Below are 24,669 nucleotides of genomic sequence, written 5' to 3'. Positions count from 1 at the left end.
AATGGACTGGGAGGTATTTGACATATTTTGTATGCTTCATTTCCACCTTCAAACGCAAGCATGCAAGCAGCGAACCTTCCAAAGACCCAATATGCACCACGTGCATATTCTACGATAATAAATATGGCACTTGAACTTTGAATTGGCCGAATGACTTCCTTGTGAAGTAAGTTGCAGCTTGACCTGGAATGATGGCTCAGATACAATTTTGATACCAGAAATTGAATCAAGTTTCAAGTAGTATCAAGTAATTAGTTTAGGGATGGTTATAATTATGCGGCGGCAAAAATAGGTTATCATGTGACAAGTGTATGCGGGAGAGTGGTGGAGGACTCTTGATAGCAATGGTTATCTGTGACTGTCATTGGTACAACATAGCACATACAATATCAAGTTTACAACTTACTTTGTCGCACATACTCATAACAACTTAGGCTGCGTTTACATGAGAATTTTCAACCCGGGTCGAGTTCAGCCCGGGTTGAAAGTCTGTACGATAGACAAAATATGTGAGCGTTTACATGAAGACAGTTGACCCGGGTCAAATACTGATAATAGAGAGGTTCCGCATAACGTATTTACGTTAGTAAAAAACGTAGTCGATCTACGGAAAGTCTTACGTAAACTGCATGCGCATCTGTGTTCCGCCATACGGAGTTTTCAAATCACGTAGCTGCCCTTGGCAACTCCGAACGCGGCAGTGTACGACCAGATCGACCTGGGGAGAGAGTCATAAATTTGTACCTCAATCCACTTACGGACCAGCTACGTTATCAGAGCCCTATCTACGTACTCTACGTAGATAACTTTCCGTAAGTGGAGTGCAAACTCGTGAATTCACGGGTTTTCCCCGCCCACTAACGTAAAGTTGCTCAACTTTACGTAGTGCGGAACCTCTCTACTGCCGCTAAAAGTCCACCTCTAGGGTCCTGTGTGGTCACGTAAATCCTTTTGTGCGGAATTAGCATGTGAAGTGCTATTCAAACTGGCGCGAGATGCGCACAGAGCTACGTTAGTACGATTTCTCGGGGCGAAATTTCAACCCGGGTCAAGCGCAATGCGTCATGTAAACGCGCCAGTCAATCTGTGTTCATGGCGGGTTGAAACTTGACCCAGGTTGAAACGGCTCATGTAAACACAGCCTTAGTTAGTGTACACGTTCTGGTCTCCGATCCGCTATGCACCAAGTACAAATTACATTCATAGCTACAACTTTGTGGTACGAAATCAGGGGCTTTGGAAGGCCACGGCATTCAACATTGGTGCAGCCATCATAAAGAGACGGGGTCCGGGGAACCTGTCCCATGGGAATTTTTTTGATTTTGGGGTGAAAAGCCCATTTAAAAAAAGGCGGCTTGGAGACAAGAATCCTAGGGTGTCATCGATTGGCGAATCTGGATTGAGTGCGAGTAGTTGGTGTGGTCCGAGCAACGCTAACCCAATAGAACAAAGCAAGGGTGTAGTACGTCAATGGTACGCACAACGATACTATGAAAGCTGTCAAACAACAGCAACGTCCATTTCCATTCCAGCCACTCCCAGTGTGGGGGCCGGTGTGGTCGGATTGCACTCCAAGTACACCCACTCCGGATTCGGCCGAACGATCACGCTCAGTTGGAGCGCACTTGCTCGGGATTCGCCCAATCGATCATGCGCCTACATTGTAGTAACACTAGAAAGAGTGTACACGCAGTCATACCATGACACCATGTAGAAGTCATCAATCATCACCGGGAATGGGTATGGACAATAGCACAAAAAAGTAGTATTACAATACCCAGATGTTGAGCCAATACTCCCCCAATAGTATTAATTATGTAAAGAGAATATAAGTTACTAGTTATGACTAACAGTCCACCAAGGTAACGAGATAATATACAGTCAGCTAGTGCGACAAGGCACCAAACTGACAAGAATATTGAGACATTCGACGAACTGACACCTAGCTCCAACATATCTACGAAGCGCAAACCAACAACCTTCCAACTTGGTCCATGGGCAGGTCTGCCAGCTCGGAGGTGGCCGGATAAAAGGCATTGGCGCATGCGGGTGTCATCCATGCGCACCAGGTGACCCAGCCATTCTAGCCGGCGATGGCGGAGTTTACAGATGATGCCTGCTGGTCACCTCACATACGCAATAGTTCGGCATTGCTGATGTGGGCATCTCACATCTGCTGTCTTCACACACACACACACGCACACACACACACACACACACACACACACACACACGCACACACACACACACACACACACACACACCACCACCACCACATACACACACATGCCCCCCTCCATACAGAGCGTTCTCTTCACTCTGCAAGGGATTGAACCGTTCTTCTCGGTTTCCTGCTTTTCAATCCTGTTGTTGTTGTTGTTGTTGTTGTTGTTGTTGTTGTTGCTGTTGTTGCTGTTGTTGTTGTTGTTGTTGTTGTTGTTGTTGTTGTTGTTGTTGTTGTTGTTGTTGTTGTTGTTGTTGTTGTTGTTGTTGTTGTTGTTGTTGTTGTGGTTGTTGTTGTCATTGTCACTATCGCTGTTGCTGCTGCTGTTGTTGTTTCAGATATTTATTTCTCACGATGGTCAGTGGCCAATAAGAGTTATTGTTATTGTTGTTGTTGTTTCAAAGTTCTTCAGAATTCATCAGTGACTCAGTGACTTCTGGTAGATGCGTAAAGAGACAGGATGAAGCAGATCGCTATGGCAGAAGGTAAAAGCTACAACTGGTGTCAAAGCAGCAGTAAGTCGGGCGCCAGCAAAGTGGTGTGAGCACGCGACCAAATGAAAACAAAAAGCACATTATAGGTTCACCCACTATGAACAAGAGCAAGTTTCTGTCAAAATGAATCCGTGTCCGTATTGGTTGTGGACCAGTTGGTTGTGGACTGGTTGTGTTTCTTTCAGGAATGCAAAATGCAAATATCGCGTTCAGCCTATTCAGCATTCTCCTGGTTTCCTTCCAGTTCCTTCATTTGCATGCATCCGTGCAACTGTGGTCAAGTGTTTTGAATGCTTTCCTATACGTTCATGTTCTTTGAACTGGTGTCGGATATTTCGTTTTGCTCCTTGTCTTATGGAAATTGACCTCACTTCGCCGCGAGTATCAAGTGCAAGTTGGGTCCTTTTCATTGCCGTCCGACTCCCACTACTGGTACTCGCTTTGCCGCGGTGCCCGGCTTCCAATGTTATCCTGGTCATCTTCATCCGTTCCGGCTCTTGTTTCTGCTCACCTTTCGTATGCGCGCGTATGCGCCGCTTTGCTCTTCCTTGTTTTAAAGGGGAAGTTAAGGCAAGAATTAAAATTTCACCAGTTGTAGTCTTCGGGGTGCTGAGTCGAATGGTCTTGGTCCGAGAAAGCTGAGACGCTCCCTTCCTACTTGAATCCCAATCGAACTCGCGCACTTCCACCGAAACTTGGTGACTGCGCCATACTAGATGGGGATTTGTATGCAAAATGTCACTAAAAGTGCCATTTCGTTCTTATAAAAGCACGGATGACTGCGATTGGCCCATATGTTGTAGTCTTTTGGACGCTGAGTCGACTGGGTTTGGTCCGAAAAGGCTGCGATGCAGCGTTCCTCCTTTATTCCCAATCGAACATGGTTGAACAAGTGGTCACGTGCTCCTGGGTGCCCAAATCACCTGGTCACCACGCCAGCAGCCGCAACTTTCACACCAAGGTTCAACTCGAGTTCACCTCGAGTGACAGGACTGCACCCAAAAAAGGTCAAACAGGCTAGTAAGTTGTACCCTGCAGGCACGGTGACCAGGTGACTGGTGTACGCAGGAGCACGTGACCGCTTGTTCAACCATGTTCGATTGGGAATAAAGGAGGAACGCTGCATCGCAGCCTTTTCGGACCAAAACCAGTCGACTCAGCGTCCAAAAGACTACTACATATGGGCCAATGGCGGTCATCCGTGCTTTTATAAGAACGAAATGGCGCTTTTAGTGACATTTTGCATACAAATCCCCATCTTGTAGGGCGCAGTCACCCAGTTTCGGTGGAAGTGTGCGAGTTCGATTGGGATTCAAGTAGGAAGGGAGCGTCTCAGCTTTCTCGGACCAAGACCATTCGACTCAGCACCCCGAAGACTACAACTGGTGAAATTTTAATTTTTGCCTTAACTTCCCCTTTAACCTGATCTTGATTGGGCATTGGGCCCGTTTGAGCGTGCAAAGCAGGGAGCAGTATTTTACTACTCCCTGGTGCAAAGTAACAATGCAAACCTACTGCTACCAAGCTGACACTCGATAACAGACCGCATTCTTTGTCCGCTCCTCGTTTTTACTACATGTACTCAAATATTCCCTCGTCGAATTCGCTGTCGTGTGATTGGGCGTGTAACTCGTTTGTACTTGCGAGTCCAAACGAAACGAAACATACATAATGTACATATTCCCTAGTGTTCACGCGTTCCGGCACACCCACACCCACACCCACACCGGCATACAAGTACAATCAAACACACTGTACAATGAAACGAACACATGATCGACAGCAGCGCTTACCGACTCTTGATCACAGTGTGCTGTCATGGTCAATGTCCTTTCCGAAGCAGGGGACCTTCCGGAACGTGGAGGTCGTACACGACGCGATGGTCGGATGGCGGTTTTTGTCGTCTCCAAGACCTCAGCTGGCTCAGCTTCCATAGCCACCGGCGTGGAGCAATGCTGCGGCTGCTCACCTTGCCCTGCTTGAGTCGGAAGTTGAGAGTTCGAAGACAGCGGCGTGCCTGAATCAGAGCAAGCCGCGTTCGGAAGGAGACTGCCCCCATCCTGATATTGTACAGGTCTATCGCTCGTTTCATCTCGTTCATCTTTCTCGGCCGTCGCCTCATCTACAAGTTCAGGGCAACAGCCGCTGCCAGTCTCGGATCCCTCGTCGGCTACATCCATCGTCCTTGATCTCGTGTCCAGCCCTAGTGTATCGTTGCTATGTATGCTGTCCATGTCGCCTTGATCACGTGACACAAACATTACAGATATCAAGCCACTGTCGGAAACGGACTCCTGATCTCCTCCGCATTCTCCACATTCTACATTACTGGTTGGATCTGTCAAAGGGACTCCAGCTTTACCAGTTCGGCCGCTCCAATACTTCGAGTAACTGGGATTCATTCGGGTGCGCCCGGTGCCTGCCGTCGGGATGAAGGTGGGCAGAGAATGACTTGGTCTACTGGGCTGTTCAGTTATGGGCTGTCACACAACCCCATCGCGTGTGGCTCTCTTTCAAAACTGAAATAACCTTCAGCCACTGACTCAGCAACTGAGTGTTGTTGGCAAACTGCTTTCCTAGACTATTGGGTGGCGACTCGACCTGAGAAACGCCTTCGTTCGCCTCTCAAGAGCTAACCTGATCACCTCAGTCTAGTGTGGGACTGAGTTACGATCCGACAAAAAATCATTTCAGCTTGTGAGTGCCTCGGCCCATGGATCACATAACAAAGCCGGATTTGTAACAAGACTACAAATGTACTTAGACAAATTCTTTGTACAACCCTTGGCTAGTAGATCTACGAGTACGAATGCATTCGTGATCGACCCCGTCCCGATCCTGATCCCTACCTGACCCTGTACAGCTGTGTTGGACATATTTACAACAGGTCGTACCACACAGGAGTACAGAAGTGACTCTTTCGCACCGAGGGCACCCAGATCGTTGGCGGAGGGATCTTCCTGTGTGCCCCGTAGTTGTGATTCGGGAGTTGTAAAAGCCCTATACGACAACCCCCCTGGTTGTGATTTTGTACGACGCGTTCGTTCAACCTTGGCCTATGGGCCACCGCGTACCGGTGCACCGCATGCCCCCGCATCGCACCCGTGAACCGGAGCTCCATGGTCCAGTAATAAAAAAAAGTAACAGTTGCTATCATAATGACCCGAAGCTACAATAATAAAATTTGACAATGTTGCAAGAGAGAACAACAAGCGGAACACCAGAGCTATTATAGCGCTAGAGGAGAAAGAAGAAGAAGATTGAAGATTTGCGGGTCGCGTGAGACTCGGCTGGAGATCCGCATCCGCTGGGACGCCACCACCCTCAAAGATCAGGGCGCAGAGTGCAGCTCCTAAAGCGGTGGGTCGCAGCACGGCTGGAAAAAATCCTAAGTTCCGCTTCCAGGCAGGACTTGAACCTGGTACCCTCTGTTTCTCAATCATGGTCAGCGCGAAGGAAAGGGAACAGAAAACTGGCGCAAGCTCGTATTTACATCTACCGGTAAGTGCAACCTCATTATGGCCACAAACACGTCACGGATGCGTGTAGACTACTCAGTGCTCACTGTAGTGTAGAAGGGGGAAAAGAGCAAACGAAAGGCGGCACCGAATCCAACCGGAACTCGCTTGGCCGTATGCCGGCTGCTACGATCGGGGGAGTAGACTAGTATAATCAAGAGTATTATACTCTTGGTATAATACTACTAGCAAGAGTAGATAAAGATGTTTATCTACTCTTGCTGCTACCTACTTCCTGGCTCCTATGCCGGTCTTGTCGGATCACGACCTGATGACTGCGGATGACTAGCCTGAAGACGCGACTTGCTCGTAGAAGCTGGTGGCAGACTTTCCCAGCTCACCAGTCGCCACTTCCACTGGCTGACCATGAGAAAACCAAAGCCAAACAATCAGGAAAGTGGCGTGCTGCACCACGGCTCCAGGCTGACACGTTGAGTCGCTGACCGTAATAATTATTGATATGACGACATTTCTCCTTCTCATCGCGCTGGACTGAGTCTGTCACTCTGTGACCAGGTGACGTGGCGGCGAGGATAGGAAGGTGGGCCGATTTGAGTCGAGTGTGGTGGAAAACCCGTACATCGACAAACATGTTGCATGTGCTACACATGAGTTATATGTGTTGCTTGTAATCATTATCATGCACAGTCATCTAGTGCCTTGCTATGCCATCGCATGACACTCCATCCATGTACGGCTTACCTGCACATGACACGCGTTCATGATCAACCAACCTATGTGGTCTAGCTTGTCATCGTATTGTACACATCCGGTTATGGATCCTTCTATCCTCTTCTACTGCTTCTAGCACCTTCCGTCCAGTTCTGATAATCTGGAGTGATTTGCATTTCTTTGTTCTTGTTTATGTTCCCAAGAAGTGAAGTCAGAATAGAATGCTCTCGCATGGTGGGTGGGTGTGCTCGAGATAAGTAACAAAGTTCAAGGATCGAACCTTACATGGTGTCAGAATAATGTCAACCTGCACAGCCCCGGTCCCTGACCGCTTCGACTTTTCTGCCCCGCAGAAATGGCCTCTGTGGCGAGAACGATTCTCGACCTACCGCCTTGCTACCAAGCTTCACAAGGAAGATGGTGAGGTCCAGGTAGCAGCTCTGAAATATGCGTTGGGTCCGGACGCTGAGCCTGTGTTCCTGCAGCTTCAGTTTGACGCAGACGCTGATAAGAAAGACTTCGACAAAGTGCTCAAGAAGTTTGGTGACTATTTCACCCCGAAGACGAACCTATTCCACGAGCGGATGGTGTTCGAGTGTGCAGCGCAGCATCCAGGTGAGACGGTGGAAGAGTTTCTCCGTCGTCTGCACGTGATAGCTGAGACATGCGAGTTCGACAAATCCGATCGCATTCGTGACCGTTTCGTTGCCACCTTGCTAGATGAGAAATTAGCAACGGACTTGCAGCTGACGGACAATCTGACCTTGGAAAAGGCTACAGAGAAAGCTCGTGGGTACGGGCTCGTCCGCCAGCAAGTCGCCTCACAGCGCGGCCATGCCAGTGCTACACCTGCGTCAGCCACTGTCGCTGGTGCTTCTGCTGCTCCTCGTAAGAGCACAGGATCGTTCAAGAGTAAGTCTGATGGACCTGCCGGCAGTCAGTCTCACAATCTCTGTATGTTTTGGGGTGGAAAGTCCCATACCCGCGACCGCTGTCCTGCTCGGGATGTTACCTGCCGCAGCTGCTCCAAGAAAGGCCATTACGCCCGTGTGTGTCGCTCATCCAAGAAGGGGTCACACTCATCTTCCAGGCAATCCAGTAGCTCTGGTGCACATTCTCTGGCCACACAGGACGATCCGGGTGTGACTGAGGATTGGGCCTACTTGGATTTAGATAGTATCGCATCAGGCAGTAGCCCATGGATGTGTGATCTGCTGTTGTACGGGAAGTCCGTACCGTTCAAGATTGACACTGGAGCGGATATCACTGTGATTACTCCAGCAACATACGAATCCCTCAAGTCACCACCGCCTCTGAGCTCTCCTACAACACGGTTGACAGGAGCCAATGGTGATCGCATCGACTGCAAAGGCACATTCAGCGCAACTTTGTCCAGCCCAAAGCTCAGTTCCTCGCAGCACCAGCTGGAGATTCACGTTCTGACACGGGGCAAGTCCAACCTCCTGAGTCGCGAAGCCTCACTAGCAATGGGTTTTGTGTTCAAAGGCATCTCAGAAGAGAAGCAGCCACCTCTTGGACGCACGCTGGGTGAGCCCGTCAAGATCGCTCTGAGGCCTGATGCCGTTCCGTACCAGTGCTCAACAGCTCGTCGTGTGCCGATTCCGATCCTGCCGAAGGTCAAAGCAGAGCTTGTCCGCATGGAAGCTGCCGATGTCATTACAAAGATCACAGAGCCTACGGACTGGTGCGCACCCATGGTGCCCGTTGCCAAAAAGAACGGCGACGTCCGGATCTGCGTAGATCTGCGATGTCTGAATGCTTCGGTCAGGCGCGAAACCTTCATCCTGCCCACCGTCAACGAGACGTTGGCGAAGCTGAATGGCGCAACATGCTTCACCACCCTGGATGCAGCGAAAGGTTTCTGGCAGGTGCCTCTTGATGCCGAAACAGCTAAGCTCACCACGTTCATCACGCCATTCGGACGTTACTACTTCCGTCGACTTCCGTTTGGCATAACATCGGCGCCAGAAATATTCCAGCGCAAGTTAATGCAATACTTGGATGGCCTTCCAGGGGAGTGCGTCTTCATGGACGACATCCTGGTCTTTGGCGCGACAGTCGAGGAGCACGATGCTACCTTGGAGAAGGTCCGATCAATCCTGCGCAATGTTGGTGTCGCCCTTAACCCCGACAAGGAACATGTTCGCCAATTGTCAGTTGAGTTCTTGGGCCATGTCGTCTCCGCTGATGGAGTCAGCCCCAGTCAGCAGCGCCTCGCCACTATCTCCGAGCTCCAGGCACCGGCTGATCTCCCTGCGCTACGTCGCGTGCTGGGTATATTTAATTATCTCAGCAAGTTTCTGCCGGAAATGGCCACCGCCTCTCAGCCGCTCCGATTGCTCCTCCGCGCTGACACAGTCTGGTGTTGGGATGCTCCCCAAGAAGAAGCTTTCCAACGGCTCAAACAACTCGCTAGCCAGTCTCCTTGCCTCGCATTCTACGACGTCTCTAAGCCAACTCTTCTGCGCGTTGACGCCAGTGGCTATGGTCTGGGAGCTGTTCTCCTCCAGCAGCAGTCAGCTGGCTGGCAACCTGTCGCATACGCCTCCCGATCTCTCTGCGACGCCGAGCGCAACTATGCGCAGATTGAAAAAGAATGTCTAGCCATCGTCTGGGGATGTGAGTACTTCGCCCAGTATCTCGTTGGTAGCAAGCCATTCACGGTGCATACTGACCATAAGCCCTTGGTTCCCCTGGTAAACAGCCGTGATCTAGATCGAGTGCCACTTCGTTGCCAGCGTCTGCTACTTCGACTGGCTCGTTTCGACGTCGCTGCCGAGCATGTCCCCGGCCGTGATCTCGTTGTGGCCGATGCTCTCTCTCTCTCTCGAGCACCACTACCTACCACCATCTCTACCTTGTCTGTTCTGACTGACGAGATCGCTTCTCTTGCCGATTCAGCTGGCGAAGAGTACATGTCGTCTGGATTCTCGCTTGCCCTACGAGATACCACCCAGGCTGACCGCGTCCTGCAGCAAGTTGCTAAGTTTGTTCAGTCTGGCTGGCCTGATCACAGCAAGGACGTCCCTGCTGACCTCCTCCCATACTTTGCCGCCCGCCAGCATCTCTCTGTTGCCAACGGTCGTATCTTCTATGGTGCACGTGTGGTTGTGCCTGCATCTCTGCGTGATATGGTCATCCGCAAGCTGCACACGTCTGCTCATCACGGTATCGTCAAGTGCCAGGCGCAGGCCCGCCAATCTGTCTGGTGGCCGTCCTGGAAGAATGACGTCGCTTCTGCTGTTACGCAATGTCGCACATGCTGTCAGCACCGTAGCCAACCTCCTGAACCTCTCCGACCGACTGAGTTTCCGTCACTCCCGTGGCAGCGAGTTGGTTCTGACCTATGTCAATTCGGTAACACAACATACCTGGTGGTTGTTGACTACTACAGTCTGTATCGGCTATAGCGTACCCTTTTGATTTCCGTGATTTTATCACTATAACCGATGCATCACTATATGCGATACGATCGATTTTTCTTCTTTTTTCAATCTACACATGAAAGGCAAGGAAATACAATGTACATGTACTTCCAGCATGGCGTTTTGACAAATGAGCATGCTGCATAGTTGACAGTGCCCGTATTTCCATAAAAAATTCTGTTATGTACATGTACATCATGTATCACTATAAAAATAAGCAACGGGAAGAAAGTAAAAAAATTGGGCCTTTGATATTATTGCTACATGTATTTTAAAGTTAGGCCACACCAAGTTTTTTCATTGTTTCTCGTCACCGCGCGCGTACCTTTCTTGAGGATTGGACCAAAAAAAAAAAATCTCGCGTCCCGGTAAACACGCATAAAAAGGCGTTGTAAAAGTACGCGCGGCGTCAAATCTGGAGTGCAGTGCTAGTGCACGAACCGAAGGACGACTTTTGCACCGTGTATGTACGCATACCGGTAGTTCAAGTACCACACCACCACACGACCTGGTCGTCTTCTTTGCTACACACAGTTCCGGTACAAGTCAAGACAGTGCATGACAGTGCACCGTTTTGGACTGACAGTGTTCCGGGCATCGGTAAACTTGTAAACTGTCACGCGTGGTGTATAGTCTGATTTTAGGTCATAAATTGGGCCTTTGTAGTGTAAATAGCAGTTTTTGTTTTTCAAACCCTATTTTGTTTTTTTTCCGCCCGCCCGCGTTCCTTTTGAGATTTTCAGGTGACGAGAAACAATGAAATAACTTGGTGTGGCCTTATCACAATAGCCGATAATAATATAGTGTGTTATGCATGTTTTGATTCTTTGTTGCCATCATAATATCCGATAATATTATATCATTTACATCCGATAATATTGGTTATAGTGATATTTGTACTGGATAAAATACGTTTTGCTTTTGATATTTCGTACCAATATCACTGTAGCCGATATATTCTTTTATCACTCTTCTATATCGACCTCCACTAATTCTCGTGATCCTTGACTGGTCCTATATTACCAAGAGTACATGAAAACCAGAGTGTGCAGCTTGGGGCCTTTTCTGCTATGGGTGTCTGTCACGGCGAAATTCCGTAATTACATCATATTTGGCCCAGATCTGAGGCGGGAAATGGCGTAGTGCGTACAACTGAGCTGCAGTTGTGCAGAAAGAGACCTGCTTGAATCCTGCTTGTACGCACTACATCACTAAAATGATGTAATCACGGAATTTCGCCGTGACAGCCACCCATCCGAGCTGCACACTCTGGTTTTCATGTACTCTTGATATTACCCATATCGCCGCAATATCGACCGCTTATATCGACCGCTTGTATCGACCACTTAGGCATTATAATCTTTCGATTTTGGAGGGACTTAGAATTTTTCTCTCCACTTCAAAAAGAAAAATTGAAAGAAAGAAGACAAAGGAAGAGAACAAGCAGGATTCGAACTCACAACAGTATGAATCTCAAGCAACCCCTTATACCACCCAGCCACTGTGCTGCAGATGCTGAACTCTGTTGTTCTTACAGTCTTGTACCCAAAATAGGCAACATCCTATGTACACTATAGTACAAATCCTATACTAAAAAGGTTAAAATAGCTCCTAAAGGTTCAAATTTTGGGGTTATGGCAAAGGAATCGTGATAAATAGGATATTGACCTCGACTTCGGTCTATATGGGAAATATAGGCCTCGTAAAAGACCTCGGCGGACCTCGGTCTTTTACTCGGCCTATATTTCCCATATAGACCTCGTCTTGGTCAATATCCTATACTTATCGCCTTCTTAGTATTTGACCCCATTCCCTGATACCTAAGCGGTCAAATATATCGCGTATTTGACTGCTTAGTCAAATACACGATATATTTGACTACTTATATTTGACTCCTTAGAACTTCTTGGACTTAGAAATTTTCTCTCCAACTTAGAAAAAGAAATTTTTGAAGAAAGCAGAAATACGCAAGACGGGATTTGAACCCACAACCATGTGAATCTCAGTCACTCTTCCTTACCACCCAGCCACTGTGCTACCGATGCTGAACCTAGTTTAAAGGGGAAGTTAAGGCAAAAATCAAAATTTCACCAGTTGTAGTCTTCGGGGTGCTGAGTCGAATGGTCTTGGTCCGAGAAAGCTGAGACGCTCCATTCCTACTTGAATCCCAATCGAACTCGCGCACTTCCACCGAAACTGGGTGACTGCGCCCTACGAGATGGGGATTTGTATGCAAAATGTCACTAAAAGCGCCATTTCGTTCTTATAAAAGCACGGATGACCGCGATTGGCCCATATGTTGTAGTCTTTTGGACGCTGAGTCGACTGGTTTTGGTCCGAAAAGGCTGCGATGCAGCGTTCCTCCTTTATTCCCAATCGAACATGGTTGAAGAAGCGGTCACGTGCTCCTGGGTGCCAAAATCACCTGGTCACCACGCCAGCAGGCGACAACTTTCACACCAAGGTTCAACTCGAGTGACAGGACTGCACCCAAAAAAGGTCAAAACAGGCTGTAAGTTGTACCCTGCAGGCACCGTGACCAGGTGACTGGTGTACGCAGGAGCACGTGACCGCTTGTTCAACCATGTTCGATTGGGAATTAGGGGCGAACGCTGCATCGCAGCCTTTTCGGACCAAAACCAGTCGACTCAGCGACCAAAAGACTACAACATATGGGCCAATCGTGGTCATCCGTGCTTTTATAAGAACGAAATGGCGCTTTTAGTGACATTTTGCATACAAATCCCCATCTCGTAGGGCGCAGTCACCCAGTTTCGGTGGAAGTGCGTGAGTTCGATTGGGATTCAAGTAGGAAGGGAGCGTCTCAGCTTTCTCGGACCAAGACCATTCGACTCAGCACCCCGAAGACTACAACTGGTGAAATTTTGATTTTTGCCTTAACTTCCCCTTTAAACAATGACCTTGATCCTGCAATGCCGTACAATGCGGTATATGCTATAGTATAATACTACTACTAGAATTACAAGGATATGTCGTATATGAAGAGAAACTATTGCGTGGAGAACACGATAAATAGATTATAGACCTCATAGTTGGTCTATACAGGATATATAGACCTCGTAAAAGACCTCGGGGGACCTCGGTCTTTTACTCGGTCTATATATCCTGTATAGACCTCCTAACCGGTCTATAATCTATACATATCCAGTCACTCTATAGCCGATACAGACTGTACTCGCGCTATGTTGAAGCCTTGCCTCTCCGTTCCACCACGTCTGCCTCTGTCATCACTGCTATGAAAGCCATCTTCGCCCGGCATGGTGTGCCTGAGACTCTCGTCACGGACAATGGGCCGCAGTATGCAAGTGATGAGTTCGCCCGGTTTAGCTGTCAATGGAACTTTGATCACGTGACGAGCTCTCCGCATCACCCGCAAAGCAATGGGGAAGCAGAGCGTGCAGTGCGCACTATCAAGCAGCTTCTAGCGAAGTCGGACGATTTCCAACTGGCTCTCCTCGCCTACCGTAGTACGCCATCACAGTTAGTAAGTTACTGATGTGCCGCAGCCTCCGTGGTACGCTACCGGTGGAACCCTCCACTCTCCTGCCGACGCTCCCTGCCGGTGAGAAGTTGAGGGAGTGGGAGCAACATCGCCGAGCACAGTCAAAGGACAACTTTGATAAACGTCACCGGACCAAGCCTCTCCAGCCACTGCAACCTGGTGATAGCGTGTGGATTGCAGATCAGCAGAGAGAAGGGACTGTTAGGTCATCACTGTCTGATCGGTCTCTGCTGATTGCAGTACCCAGCGGCACGATCCGTCGCAACCGGCATCAGCTGCGTTTCCTGCCCGCTAGCCCACCGGAGTCTGTTGAGATTCCCAATAGTCCTCCAGCACCCGGCCGGCCGCAGCGTGCCCGACATGCCCCCAGTCGCCTCATGGAAGAGATTTGACAATCTCTCCGTCTCTCTCAGAGTTATCATGCGATTTCTTGCAGTTTGTCGCAGCTGTTTTTCTTCTTGTCTCGATATTATCGTGCTTTGTTCTTTTGAGTATTCCTCCAATTTCTTTTCTAAGGGGGGGAGATGTTGCATGTGCTACACATGAGTTATATGTGTTGCTTGTAATTATCATCACAGTCATCTAGTGCCTTGCTATGCCATCGCATGACACTCCATCCATGTACGGCTTACCTGCACATGACACGCGTTCATGATCAACCAACCTATGTGGTCTAGCTCGTCATCGTATTGTACACATCCGGTTCTGGATCCTTCTATCTTCTTCTACTGCTTCTAGCACCTTCCGTCCAGTTCTGATAATCTGGAGTGATTTGCATTTCTTTGTTCTTGTTGTTTATGTTCCCAAGAAGTGAAGTCAGAATAGAATGCTCTCGCATGGTGGGTGGGTGTGCTCGAGATAAGTAACAAAGTTCAAGGATCGAACTTACAAAACACACACTCGAATCGTCCCCCCCCCCCCCCCTCCCCCCCCCCACACACACACGCACAGGGCCACACCCACACTATTGCAACCAGGGACTCCGAGTGGGAGTCGTAAAAGTTTGCCGGTGTAGTAGCGGTAGCCGCTATTGTTGTACCGGTTTGTTTGTATTTATTTGAATTCGCAACTTCACGGAACGGGCAAGAACCCAATAAAATGCGAATGTAGTAGTGTGAAGCCCATATGGCACATGCACACTGGCCGAGCTGACGAGCTCAGCTCCGGACAATCCGGAGACAAGGTCACATGACACAGTGGCAGCTCTCTTCTGACTCAACTCTGAGTGGGTGCTGGGTACATGGGTCAGCATACACACATGCTGGTGGTAGGCGACTCGACTGGGCTCCAACTTCCAAGTGCCATCCATTCCTCTAAATCATTCTCTTATTCCTAATCCTAACCCTTTCCCCTTCCAATTAGGGGTAAGCGGATTATACTCGGAAAATAACCAGATTACCGTATTTTCCGGGGTATAAGCCGCACCGGGGTATAAGCCGCACCCACAAACCAAGATTTTTCACACTCATTGACAAATGGCCTTTCTACAAATTTATTATGGTTATGGAGCTAAATAATAATTATGTTAGATCAGATTATGAAGTGTTAGTGCACCACAGGTTGCTGCAGAGATGCTGACAGATCACCCCATGTCATCTGCACTATTATTCAGTCTCGCTGCCACTGATGTTGATCAGCAACACAGGCGCGAAGCTGAGTCGAATGACATGTCACATGACGTCAGCATGCATACTGATGTATGCTAAGCATTCATTCGCGCAAGCATATAATATTCGGTGTATAAGGCCGAGTAAAAAAAATTACTAGATGATCGTCCTTTTTTTTGGAAAAATCGGGGAGGAGGCCGGAGGGCGGGAGGATTTTATTTTTATTTTTTTACTTTTTACCCTCTCATGCACACAGTGTACACAACAACATCAAGGTTTGGTTTTTTTTCTCTTTTTTTCTTTTTTTTTCTTTTTTTCTTTTTCTTTCTTCAGCAGATCGATACTGACGTTGTGATATACTAGTAGTATGTGGTCCATATAGTAAAACTCACGATTTAAAAAATAAAATATTTCTTGGGGCGCTGACAAAAACTGGGGCGGACGGGGACGATCAGGGAGTCGTCAAATACCGGGAGTGGAAACGCCGTTAAGGTACTAGTACTCTTTTCGCGGCTGTATCTGGGCCGACCGCACAAGAACAGGCATTACTTTGGTCCCACACAAGCAAATCACTCCAAATTTTCTCCACACACAGATGAAAGGGTAGTGATTGCAACAGCAGAAAATATATTGTCATGCTTTGCGAGATCCTTGGAAAATGTAAATCAGAATGTACACTTTCTGTCGATATGACGGGCTACACATTTTCTTAAAAAAATGTCCAGGAAAAGACTATTTGATGGGTCTAAATTTGTTGGATCCAAACCATCTAGGTCTGGGGAAGGGCACCTGGGTCAGCAGAAGTCCATCCAAAGGAAAAAAGGACGCACAATACACCTTATAAAACAACATATATAATACGCGACCGTGTTGCAACATTTGAGAGAGGGCAAAGATTGTTCCAGTTAAAGTGTTGCTCTTGAAAACACCCAGGTGCCCTAGGCCTGGGCATCACCTTTCCAAAAATGTATACTTTGGGGGGTGTCCAGACACTTTATCCAAGAGAAAACTTCAGAAAACACACTCGCAGTAGGCTAAAAATAGTGAAAAAAAGGGGTCCAAAACAGACAAAAATGCAGGCATAAGCTGTAATGTCAGCAACAAAACCTCACCAAACCAAGCTAAAATCCACCAGCCTCATATGTGACACCTTCTTGCTCTGTTCTTTGCTCTTCCCAGCCCTTTTTCTTTCTTCTCCTCTTCTTTCTTGTGCTTTTTTGCAATGCTGAACTGGCCACTTCGGCATGTGCAATGCGGTCCGTATCCTCCTTCTTCAGTGCCTTGATGGTGTTATGGCCAACAGAACACGACATTTCTCTCAAGAACTTGACAAAGGCTCATGGCACCATCATTGAAAGTGCATGTAGCAAGATTTGCAGCGAGCTCCACCACACAGCGACCTGCATTGACTTCCTTCGGGCACATGCGCCACACGACACCATTGAATGCTTCTTTGGCATTTTGTGTGGCACCAAGCAAGCATCGTTTCAGAAGTGCCTGGTCTGCCAGTCTTCGGTAAACAGGCACCAGCAACTTGTAGATGGCCTCTGGCTTCGGGATTTTCTGCTAACAGCTGCTGGGCAGCGTAGTTGCGGCTTTTCTCGCCAACCGTGTGTGCAGCCTCAATTGCAGCTTGTTGGTGTTTCTAGAAGTTCGTCTTGTTGACAGGCTTGGGGAGGTCCATAATGGCACAGAATTTCTGGAGACCAGAGTGTCCTCGGCCAATGGGCCTGGCAGCTAAAACGGAGCATCGGTTGACGTCAAAAAATCTTGTTCTTATGGACGATGAAAACTTGACATTAGCACCAGGACATGATTCTGATGAACAGGATATGACCATGTGTGATCCTAAGCCCTTGCTGTCTCTCCTTTTCCAAAATGATACCGCCAACTTTACAAACTGCACACACATTTCAGCAGAATCTCCTGCAGCTGCTCCAAGTCGAAAATACGTTTCCCGCACCAGTATGGGGCTCATCAGCCTCGAAACAATCACTGTCATCACTGCTGTCACTCGTGTCTGGGTTCGAGGTCAGTGAGGTATCAGACTCCGTTCCAACATCGCCATCGCTGTCTGATGTCTCCTGCTCCCACCAGGGTTTGCAGCCGACGAGCTTTGCAAATGAAGAGCTACGTCCAATATCTTCTGGCTCCGCTTCCACAGGAACAGGGTTAGGATCGGGAGCTGTTTCAGGCTTCTTTCCATAATATTTCTTCTTTTTGGCAACGTAGTATCTACCTTTCCATTTTTTTGTTTCCCATCTTCAAGCTCAGCACAGCGAGTGCAGAATAGTTGCTGTTTGTGATGCAAAAAGCGCAAGGGAACCCAGTTTTTACGCTGGGTCGCCATTTTGTGCAGTCATGGTAACGAATATTTGAATTTTTTCCACGTGGCATGAGTACTCATTTTTGCTCCTGACAGCTAGCATGGTCACGCTGCAGTGCGTACATCGTACATACCCACGCACTTCACTGGCCTGTAACTCTGCAAAGACTGTGCCGATTCGCCTCAAATTTTGGATTCCACAGGTTCAGGGCCTTGTGCGTCCACTGAAAGAGTCAAAAAAGCCGATTTCTAAACTTCGATTTTTGACCCTACAAAGGAGTACTAGTACCTTAATCTTGATTATCCATGCTCGCCTCGCGCAAAATTTTTGCAGTGCCTTGAGTACCTCAGCGTCGTCAAATGCAATTTAGAGTAGCCTTGAGTATTTTTTGGGAGAAAGCGTCCATCAGAACGTGTATACAGAGATATTTGCAGTGGTCTGCTCGTTTGATAGTAGGAGGACACCTAATTTATCGGTAGGCGTTATCGCAGTGTTGCGATGTTTGACTGGAGGCCCGATTCACGCGCGAATAGTGACGTGACTTTTGATGTAATTTATCGAGGAAAATAGCTCAGCCTCAGTAATCAAAGCCACTTGGTTCGACCCACGAAAAAACTTCTCGTAACCATTGTCCTTTCCATATAGGTGCTACCTGTGAATTTTCTCGGTGTAAGATGATATGCCACTGACTTTTTGAGGGACCCTTCGTTTCTAAAACATTATCGTTTTTTAATGACGACCACATTATTATAAAGTCAAGGAATTTCTCTTATTTTCTTCTTCAGTGTAAGAGAACATCACCGCTTTCAGTATGTCTCATGTCAAGAGGAAGCATGACAACGTATATGCACCACCAACACTGAGAATCCAATTGCAGATTTGGCCGGTTGTGGCGAGTATCACGGAATTGACAATGCACACCGAATTAAACTGTTCTAAATCCCTCTCTCTTTCTGTCTCGCTTCTCTTTGCCTACTTTGGGTGTCAGCAGTTACGCATGTGTACATGCACGCACCAATATACGGGTGCGCACGCACTCATTGGCATGCACAAACTGCACATGCACACACACGGCATGCACGAACTGCGCATGCACGCACATTCACACACACTGGAATGCATGCATGCATGCACACACACACCGGGTCCTGGTAAACACTGCCATTACGGTCACCTGTCCCCTTGCGGGGCCAACAACATGGAAGCGACGGCAGAAAGTCGGCAGTCTGCCAAGAGATCAGGGACCATATTCAATCGGCACGACGAGAGAGCCATCTTTGGCAGCACACACACACATACACACACACACACACACACACACACACACACACACACACACATACTGACATGCCCACACTGTGCATGCACACACACGGTGGATGCGCTCATGTGTCTCAGATTCAATTATCTTTTCAAAGTTTGGTAGATTCGGAGACATGTTGGCCAGAATTTCATGGCCGAAAGTCGCCAACACCGGCTTGAGGCTAGTTAACTCAGGCTTTCTGCTAGCTCCCAGTTCTCTTCTCACCGCAACAACACACCAACCACCATGGTATCTTTTAGGTGTCTCTGCAGTGCAGTTGACTATGGCGGTGGGCTGGGGTGCTGCTGCTGTTGCTGCTGCGGATGATGCTGGCATGATGGACGGCTTTCTTGCCACTAATGTACCGCAAATTAAACTTGAAAACACAGCTGATGTGGTGTCCAGGTCTGGACAAAACGCACACGGAAAACAGCGCAGTATTTCTATATTAAAATTGTCACAAGTATCCATCCAGGTAGAGAATGCCATGTGTATCCTGATTCCTGACCATCACATAGTTTCTTAAATCTACCATTGCATTTCTTTTTACGAGTTTCACATAAAGTGGATGGCCCTTGCAACAGAAGCTTCCCTGGGTCTATACTTGACTGCAGGTTGATAAATCGAATGCTCTGTACATGCAGCATGCGTGTGTAACAAACCAAAACAAAGCTATTCCGTGATAGAAGTATTCACTCGATAAAGCTTGGTTTTACTCACCTCTCGCCCAAGTTCCTAAAACATCAGCCGTAAAATGGCTACCGATATCTCCCTATCCAGCATGACCATGCACTGCCGACGAATCTACGACGAAGAGTGATAATACTACAAAAGGGAAGCGGAAATCTGACGAGAAGGTTTATTTATGGAGACGTCTAAATTGCTCCGCTTGCAGGAAGAACCAAAATAAATTTTGTTATTTTGAAAATCCCGCGGAATTGGTGAATGTGGCACAAAAAAGATTATTTGAAAAAAATCGGCGTGCTCCAGCGCGAGGCGAGCATGGATCACGCTCGCGCATCTCGTTTCCACTCCCGGTATTTGACGACTCCCTGGGGACGATCATCTAGCTTTTTTTTTTACTTGGCCTAAAGCGGGATTCACAGAAGCTTTTCTGCGATGCGACACGCGATGCGACGCGATCTGCGATGGATGCGTGCGATGCGAACTCGCGAAATACCATTCACAGAAGAAGTCAGCGATGCGACAAAGTTTTGCTGATTTGGGTACGTCACCATGATATTCGCGCGGTTTGACACAACTTGTAAAAATTTATAGGCAATTCTTGCACCTTTGTACAACTTTGCTGTAGAAAAGGTCAAAATCGTACACCAAATCGCTTGTCGCATCGCATCGCATCGCAAAAGTTGAGCCAAGCTCAACTTCTGCGATGGCATGCGATGGCCCAGTTGCGTCAGTTGCGTGGGGTACCCGGGTGCGACATGGCTGCGATTTGGGGTTTTCCCGGTTTCGCGCCTGTCGCATCGCGTGTCGCATCGCAAAAAAGCTTCTGTGAATCCCGCTTAAGGTGGCAGGCTACCTTCAGAATTGGGAAAAATCGAATTTTTGATTTGAGGTTAACTGTGATACTTTTCTCATTGGGGTAGCCACAAAGCATTAGAATTTAAAATTTTGGGTCAATCGGTCCAGTGGCTCCGGAGTTATAGTGGATTGTAAGTGCGACAATTACAAAATTGAATATGAAATAAATTGCATGAAATTGCAAAAACAATTAAAATTTTCACCAAAGTCATTTTTGCGCTATTTTCATCAATTTCGATCGTAGCGCTAGCGCTCTAATTTTTTGACGCGAGCTAGCGGGCATCCTCTGTGATCCGTTGCCGTGGCAATCATTTCCAAAATGGCTGCCCTTCATGACGTACGCGTGGTAGACAGTCAGCTGACATCAAAATAAATTTTGTCAGCGAAGTGTCAGCATGCAAAGCAAAATAATTGTTGTAGCTTTCTTTGTTTCATCAAGCCTTGTCAGTTTTGTTTTGACATTGCTGGAGACGTAAGCCGTGGTGGATCATCTGCCATGGGTAACAAACGCAAGAGCAGGGTTCTCAGCAGGCCAAAGAAGTGCCTTCCCCCGCGGAAAAGGACTGTCTTGGCTCGTGAAGAGCCCACAACTGAAGATGGTGATTTGGACGTATTCGTCGCAGCATCTGTGGATGTTGCAAATCAATCTTCCGTGGCATCTGATTCTTGTACTGGTGATTCAAGCGATGAGGTTATGTCCTGCGACGAGTCTGATGATGATGATGATGATGACAGTTCGGACGAGCACAACAGTGGTAGCAGAATCGTCCACTTGCCATCCCTGACACGTCTTCTTGGCTCATCATGTGTCTGTGCCAACTGCAAGACTGGGTCATTGCTCGTCCAGGAGTCGACTCGATATGGCCCAGCCCCAATTCTTGAGCTTACCTGCGATCATTGTGGGCATGTATTTGAGGGCCGCCTTGCTGAAAAACATACACCAATGCGATTTTATGATGTGAACAGACGTTCAGCAATGGCCATGCGGATGATTGGCAAGGGAAGAGAAGCACTGAGGATGTTCTGTGCCATCATGGATATGCCTGAGCCCATGTACGGACGGTCGTTCCAGTCTCACTGTTCAGCATTGCATGATGCAGCAGTTGAAGTTGGGACAAATAGCATGCGGCACCATGCTGCAGAGTTACTGGCTATGCGGCAAGCGAGTGGATCTGACCATCCGTCACACGTGGCGTAAGCACTGACGGCACATGGATGCGGCGTGGGTACTCTTCTGTGTTTGGTGTCCAAACAGGAATTGCGTACGACACACTCAAGGTGGTGGATGTGGAGGTGTTATCGAAGCATTGCAACCATTGCAAGGTTTGGGACAACAAACGCGACACGAAGACAGTCACGGCAGCGGAGTTTGCCACCTGGAAGGCTGCACATGCTGACAGCTGCGACATCAACACCAATGTCTCAACACCAGCCATGGAGACTGCAGCAGTAGTGAAGATTTGGAATCGATCTGAGGCTCTCAATGGCCTTCGCTACACATCCTACATTGGCGATGGTGATTCGAAGGGATTTCAAAAAGGGTTATGCAGACAAGGCCAAAGAGACGGAAGGCGTTACGTACTGTCCTGGTGGGTTTTGAGTGCTAAAAGTTGCCCTTTTTGGGGGGTACCGTGTGACCTTTGGTACACCATATCTCCAGTTTGGTATGTCCAAATCCAGTAAACTATATATGTATTCATATCTACGTCAAATTTGCAAGGTGCTCACGTCTCTACTTTTGAAGATTTTGTCACATCTACTGACGTATGGGCACAGAAAGATAATTGGACCAACGGCGCGTTCTTTACGTGATTTCTTTATGTGTGTGTCAGCCAGATTCTTTACATCTAGAAGCATAAATCTCTTCGTGAGCATCTAGTACTGAGCAAGAACACTCATTATGTAACATAAGTATCTGGCTATTGCTAAAATCCTTGCAGAAAACTTGTACCAAAAATTTGTTGACCGCATTTTTGCGATATTCTTGTTTGGTGTGTCCAGCATCCTGTTCTCCAAGTCAAAATGCATGTGTGGTGGTTGTTCAAGTGTTCTTTATTATCTGACCAGCATGTGTAGAAAATTTGGTGCAAAAATAATGAGGGATGCCAATGTTACAGACATTTGAATGCATGTATGTTATCGGCAGGCGCCGAAGGTAGCCTGCCACCTTAAGCCGCAGGGGCGATTTTGGTCCGATTTTTAGCGAAAAAAAAGTGCGGCTTATACCCCGGAAAATACGGTATGTGTGATGTTGACTGGGAGCTTTGTGGAAGTACAAGACAATTATGCAAAAGGAATACCAAATTCACAAGCAAACGCTGAACTTGTGGGGGATGTCCTATAATAATATTAAAGGGGAAGTTAAGGCAAAAATTAAAATTTCACCAGTTGTAGTCTTCGGGGTGCTGAGTCGAATGGTCGTGGTCCGAGGAAGCTGAGACGCTCCCTTCCTACTTGAATCCCAATCGAACACCTCAACGTATCACCGACCGCTCCACAGCGCGCTTCGAGTGCACCCTCACGATCAGGCACAGGTATCAAACTACCGATCGGACCAATGCCAGAGCCGTCCCTCACTGAGTTTGAACCGGTGTCAGCAGCAACCATAGTGTCCCATTTGAAACGCCTTGACAGCCACAAAGCAAGTGGTCCAGATAAAATACCTCCGTCCATCTACAAACTCCTCCAGAAACAAATCGCTCCCTCTCTTGCCCAGCTCTTCACCATCTCTTTCAGATCAGGTATTTTTCCCTCTTTATACAAGATTGCCAACGTTCGTCCAATTCACAAGCGCGGGAGTTCATCTGATCCCAGTAATTATCGACCTATTTCCCTCCTCCCGATCGCTTCCAAGCTGCTGGAGAGGTGCGCGTATGAGCAGATCATGTCGCACATACAAGGTGAATCATTTCCGAACGCGTTGCCGAATGAACAGTTCGCCTACCGCAAGCAGCATTCCTGCGAAGATCTTTTAGCCACGACAACAAACGACTGGCAAGCATGTCTAGACAAGGGCCAATTTGTTGTCGCTGCTTTTCTCGATCTCAGCAAAGCATTTGACACAGTCAATCATGCCTCCCTTCTTCAAGAACTCTTCTCTATTGGTGTCGGTGGTACTGCACTGCAATGGATAGCTAGTTTCCTATGTGACCGTCGCCAACGAGTAGTCACGAAGCATCAGGAAGGTGAACAGTACACACCTACAAGAGGTGTACCTCAAGGGTCAACATTGGGTCCTGCCCTCTTTAACCTATCTGTCCGAGCTCTGCCATCATGTACCATCACGAGCAAGGTTCGGCAATTTGCAGACGACGTGTCTATGTATAAGGCAGGCACAAACTTGCAGAAACTCACTGATGATCTCTCTGCTGACATATCTGTCATCAGAGAGTACCTACGTGACCGAGGTCTCAATCTTAATAACTCCAAGACTCAATTTATCATCATAAGACAAAAAACAAAATGTGTTCCTCCTAACATCTGCCTTCGGCTCGGCGATGTCCTCATATCCCCAACACCAACGGTGAAGTATCTTGGCCTCACCATTGACGAACATCTATCATTCTCCTCATATGTCACTGAAGTTGAGAAAAAGGTCGGAACAAAACTTGCCATGTTCCGGAAGATCAGGGACAATCTGACACCGGCTGCGAGAAAGACCTTCTACTGCTCATTTATTCAAGCACTCCTCGAATATGGTTCTAATGCGTTTGTACACTGCCTTCACACCACACAACATGATAGACTAACTCGTATTGCTAACCGCGCTGTTAGGATTGTTTTTGGTTTCCCTTGGCACTATGATGTTTCAGTCTTACACACCAGATATGGCCTTGCTCCTATTGCACTGCGCTATCAGCTTAAACTGTATATTCTTGTCTTTCGGGCCATACGTGGCATGTGTAGCACTCTGCTCTCTGATTGCTTCTGCCTTCGTTCTGCCACAACACGCACAGCTGCCCATACACGTTCCCAGTCCATAGATTCACTTGCTCTGCCTAAAGCACGCACTC

At 47.9% G+C, this 24,669-nt stretch overlaps 2 protein-coding genes and 1 long non-coding RNA gene across 3 annotated transcripts in view; 1 reads left to right on the top strand and 2 right to left on the bottom strand.

Moving 5' to 3' along the window:
* The window catches only part of LOC135805608 (chloride channel protein B-like), a 28,430-nt gene extending 23,038 nt beyond the window's left edge, over positions 1 to 5,392 (bottom strand). The window contains exon 1 of the mRNA XM_065319671.1: positions 4,512 to 5,392. Coding sequence (XP_065175743.1) covers positions 4,512 to 5,120 — 609 coding nt within the window. The 5' untranslated portion in view covers positions 5,121 to 5,392. The remainder of the gene's footprint in view (positions 1 to 4,511) is intronic.
* A 1,815-nt stretch (positions 5,393 to 7,207) lies between these two features.
* LOC135807603 (uncharacterized protein K02A2.6-like) lies at positions 7,208 to 10,339 on the top strand. Its single transcript, XM_065321245.1, has one exon. It carries the CDS (start codon positions 7,208 to 7,210, stop codon positions 10,337 to 10,339), a length of 3,132 nt encoding a protein of 1,043 aa, XP_065177317.1.
* Positions 10,340 to 18,965: 8,626 nt separating this feature from the next.
* LOC135807122 (uncharacterized) lies at positions 18,966 to 20,163 on the bottom strand. The gene is made up of 2 exons (XR_010551476.1): positions 19,835 to 20,163; positions 18,966 to 19,521 (listed from the first exon to the last, which is right to left on the bottom strand). It is a non-coding gene; the product is annotated as an uncharacterized LOC135807122 (long non-coding RNA).
* Positions 20,164 to 24,669: the final 4,506 nt, after the last annotated feature.

This window comes from Sycon ciliatum, chromosome 1 (assembly GCF_964019385.1).
Source record: "Sycon ciliatum chromosome 1, ocSycCili1.1, whole genome shotgun sequence".
NCBI lineage: Eukaryota > Metazoa > Porifera > Calcarea > Leucosolenida > Sycettidae > Sycon > Sycon ciliatum.
The sequence above is the reverse complement of the archived record's forward strand: the minus strand, read 5'-3'. Positions and strand labels throughout refer to the sequence as shown.

Excerpts from the sequence above, each read along its gene's own strand:
- LOC135807603 (XM_065321245.1), top strand. The coding sequence starts at position 7,208 with ATGTCAACCTGCACAGCCCCGGTCCCTGACCGCTTCGACTTTTCTGCC.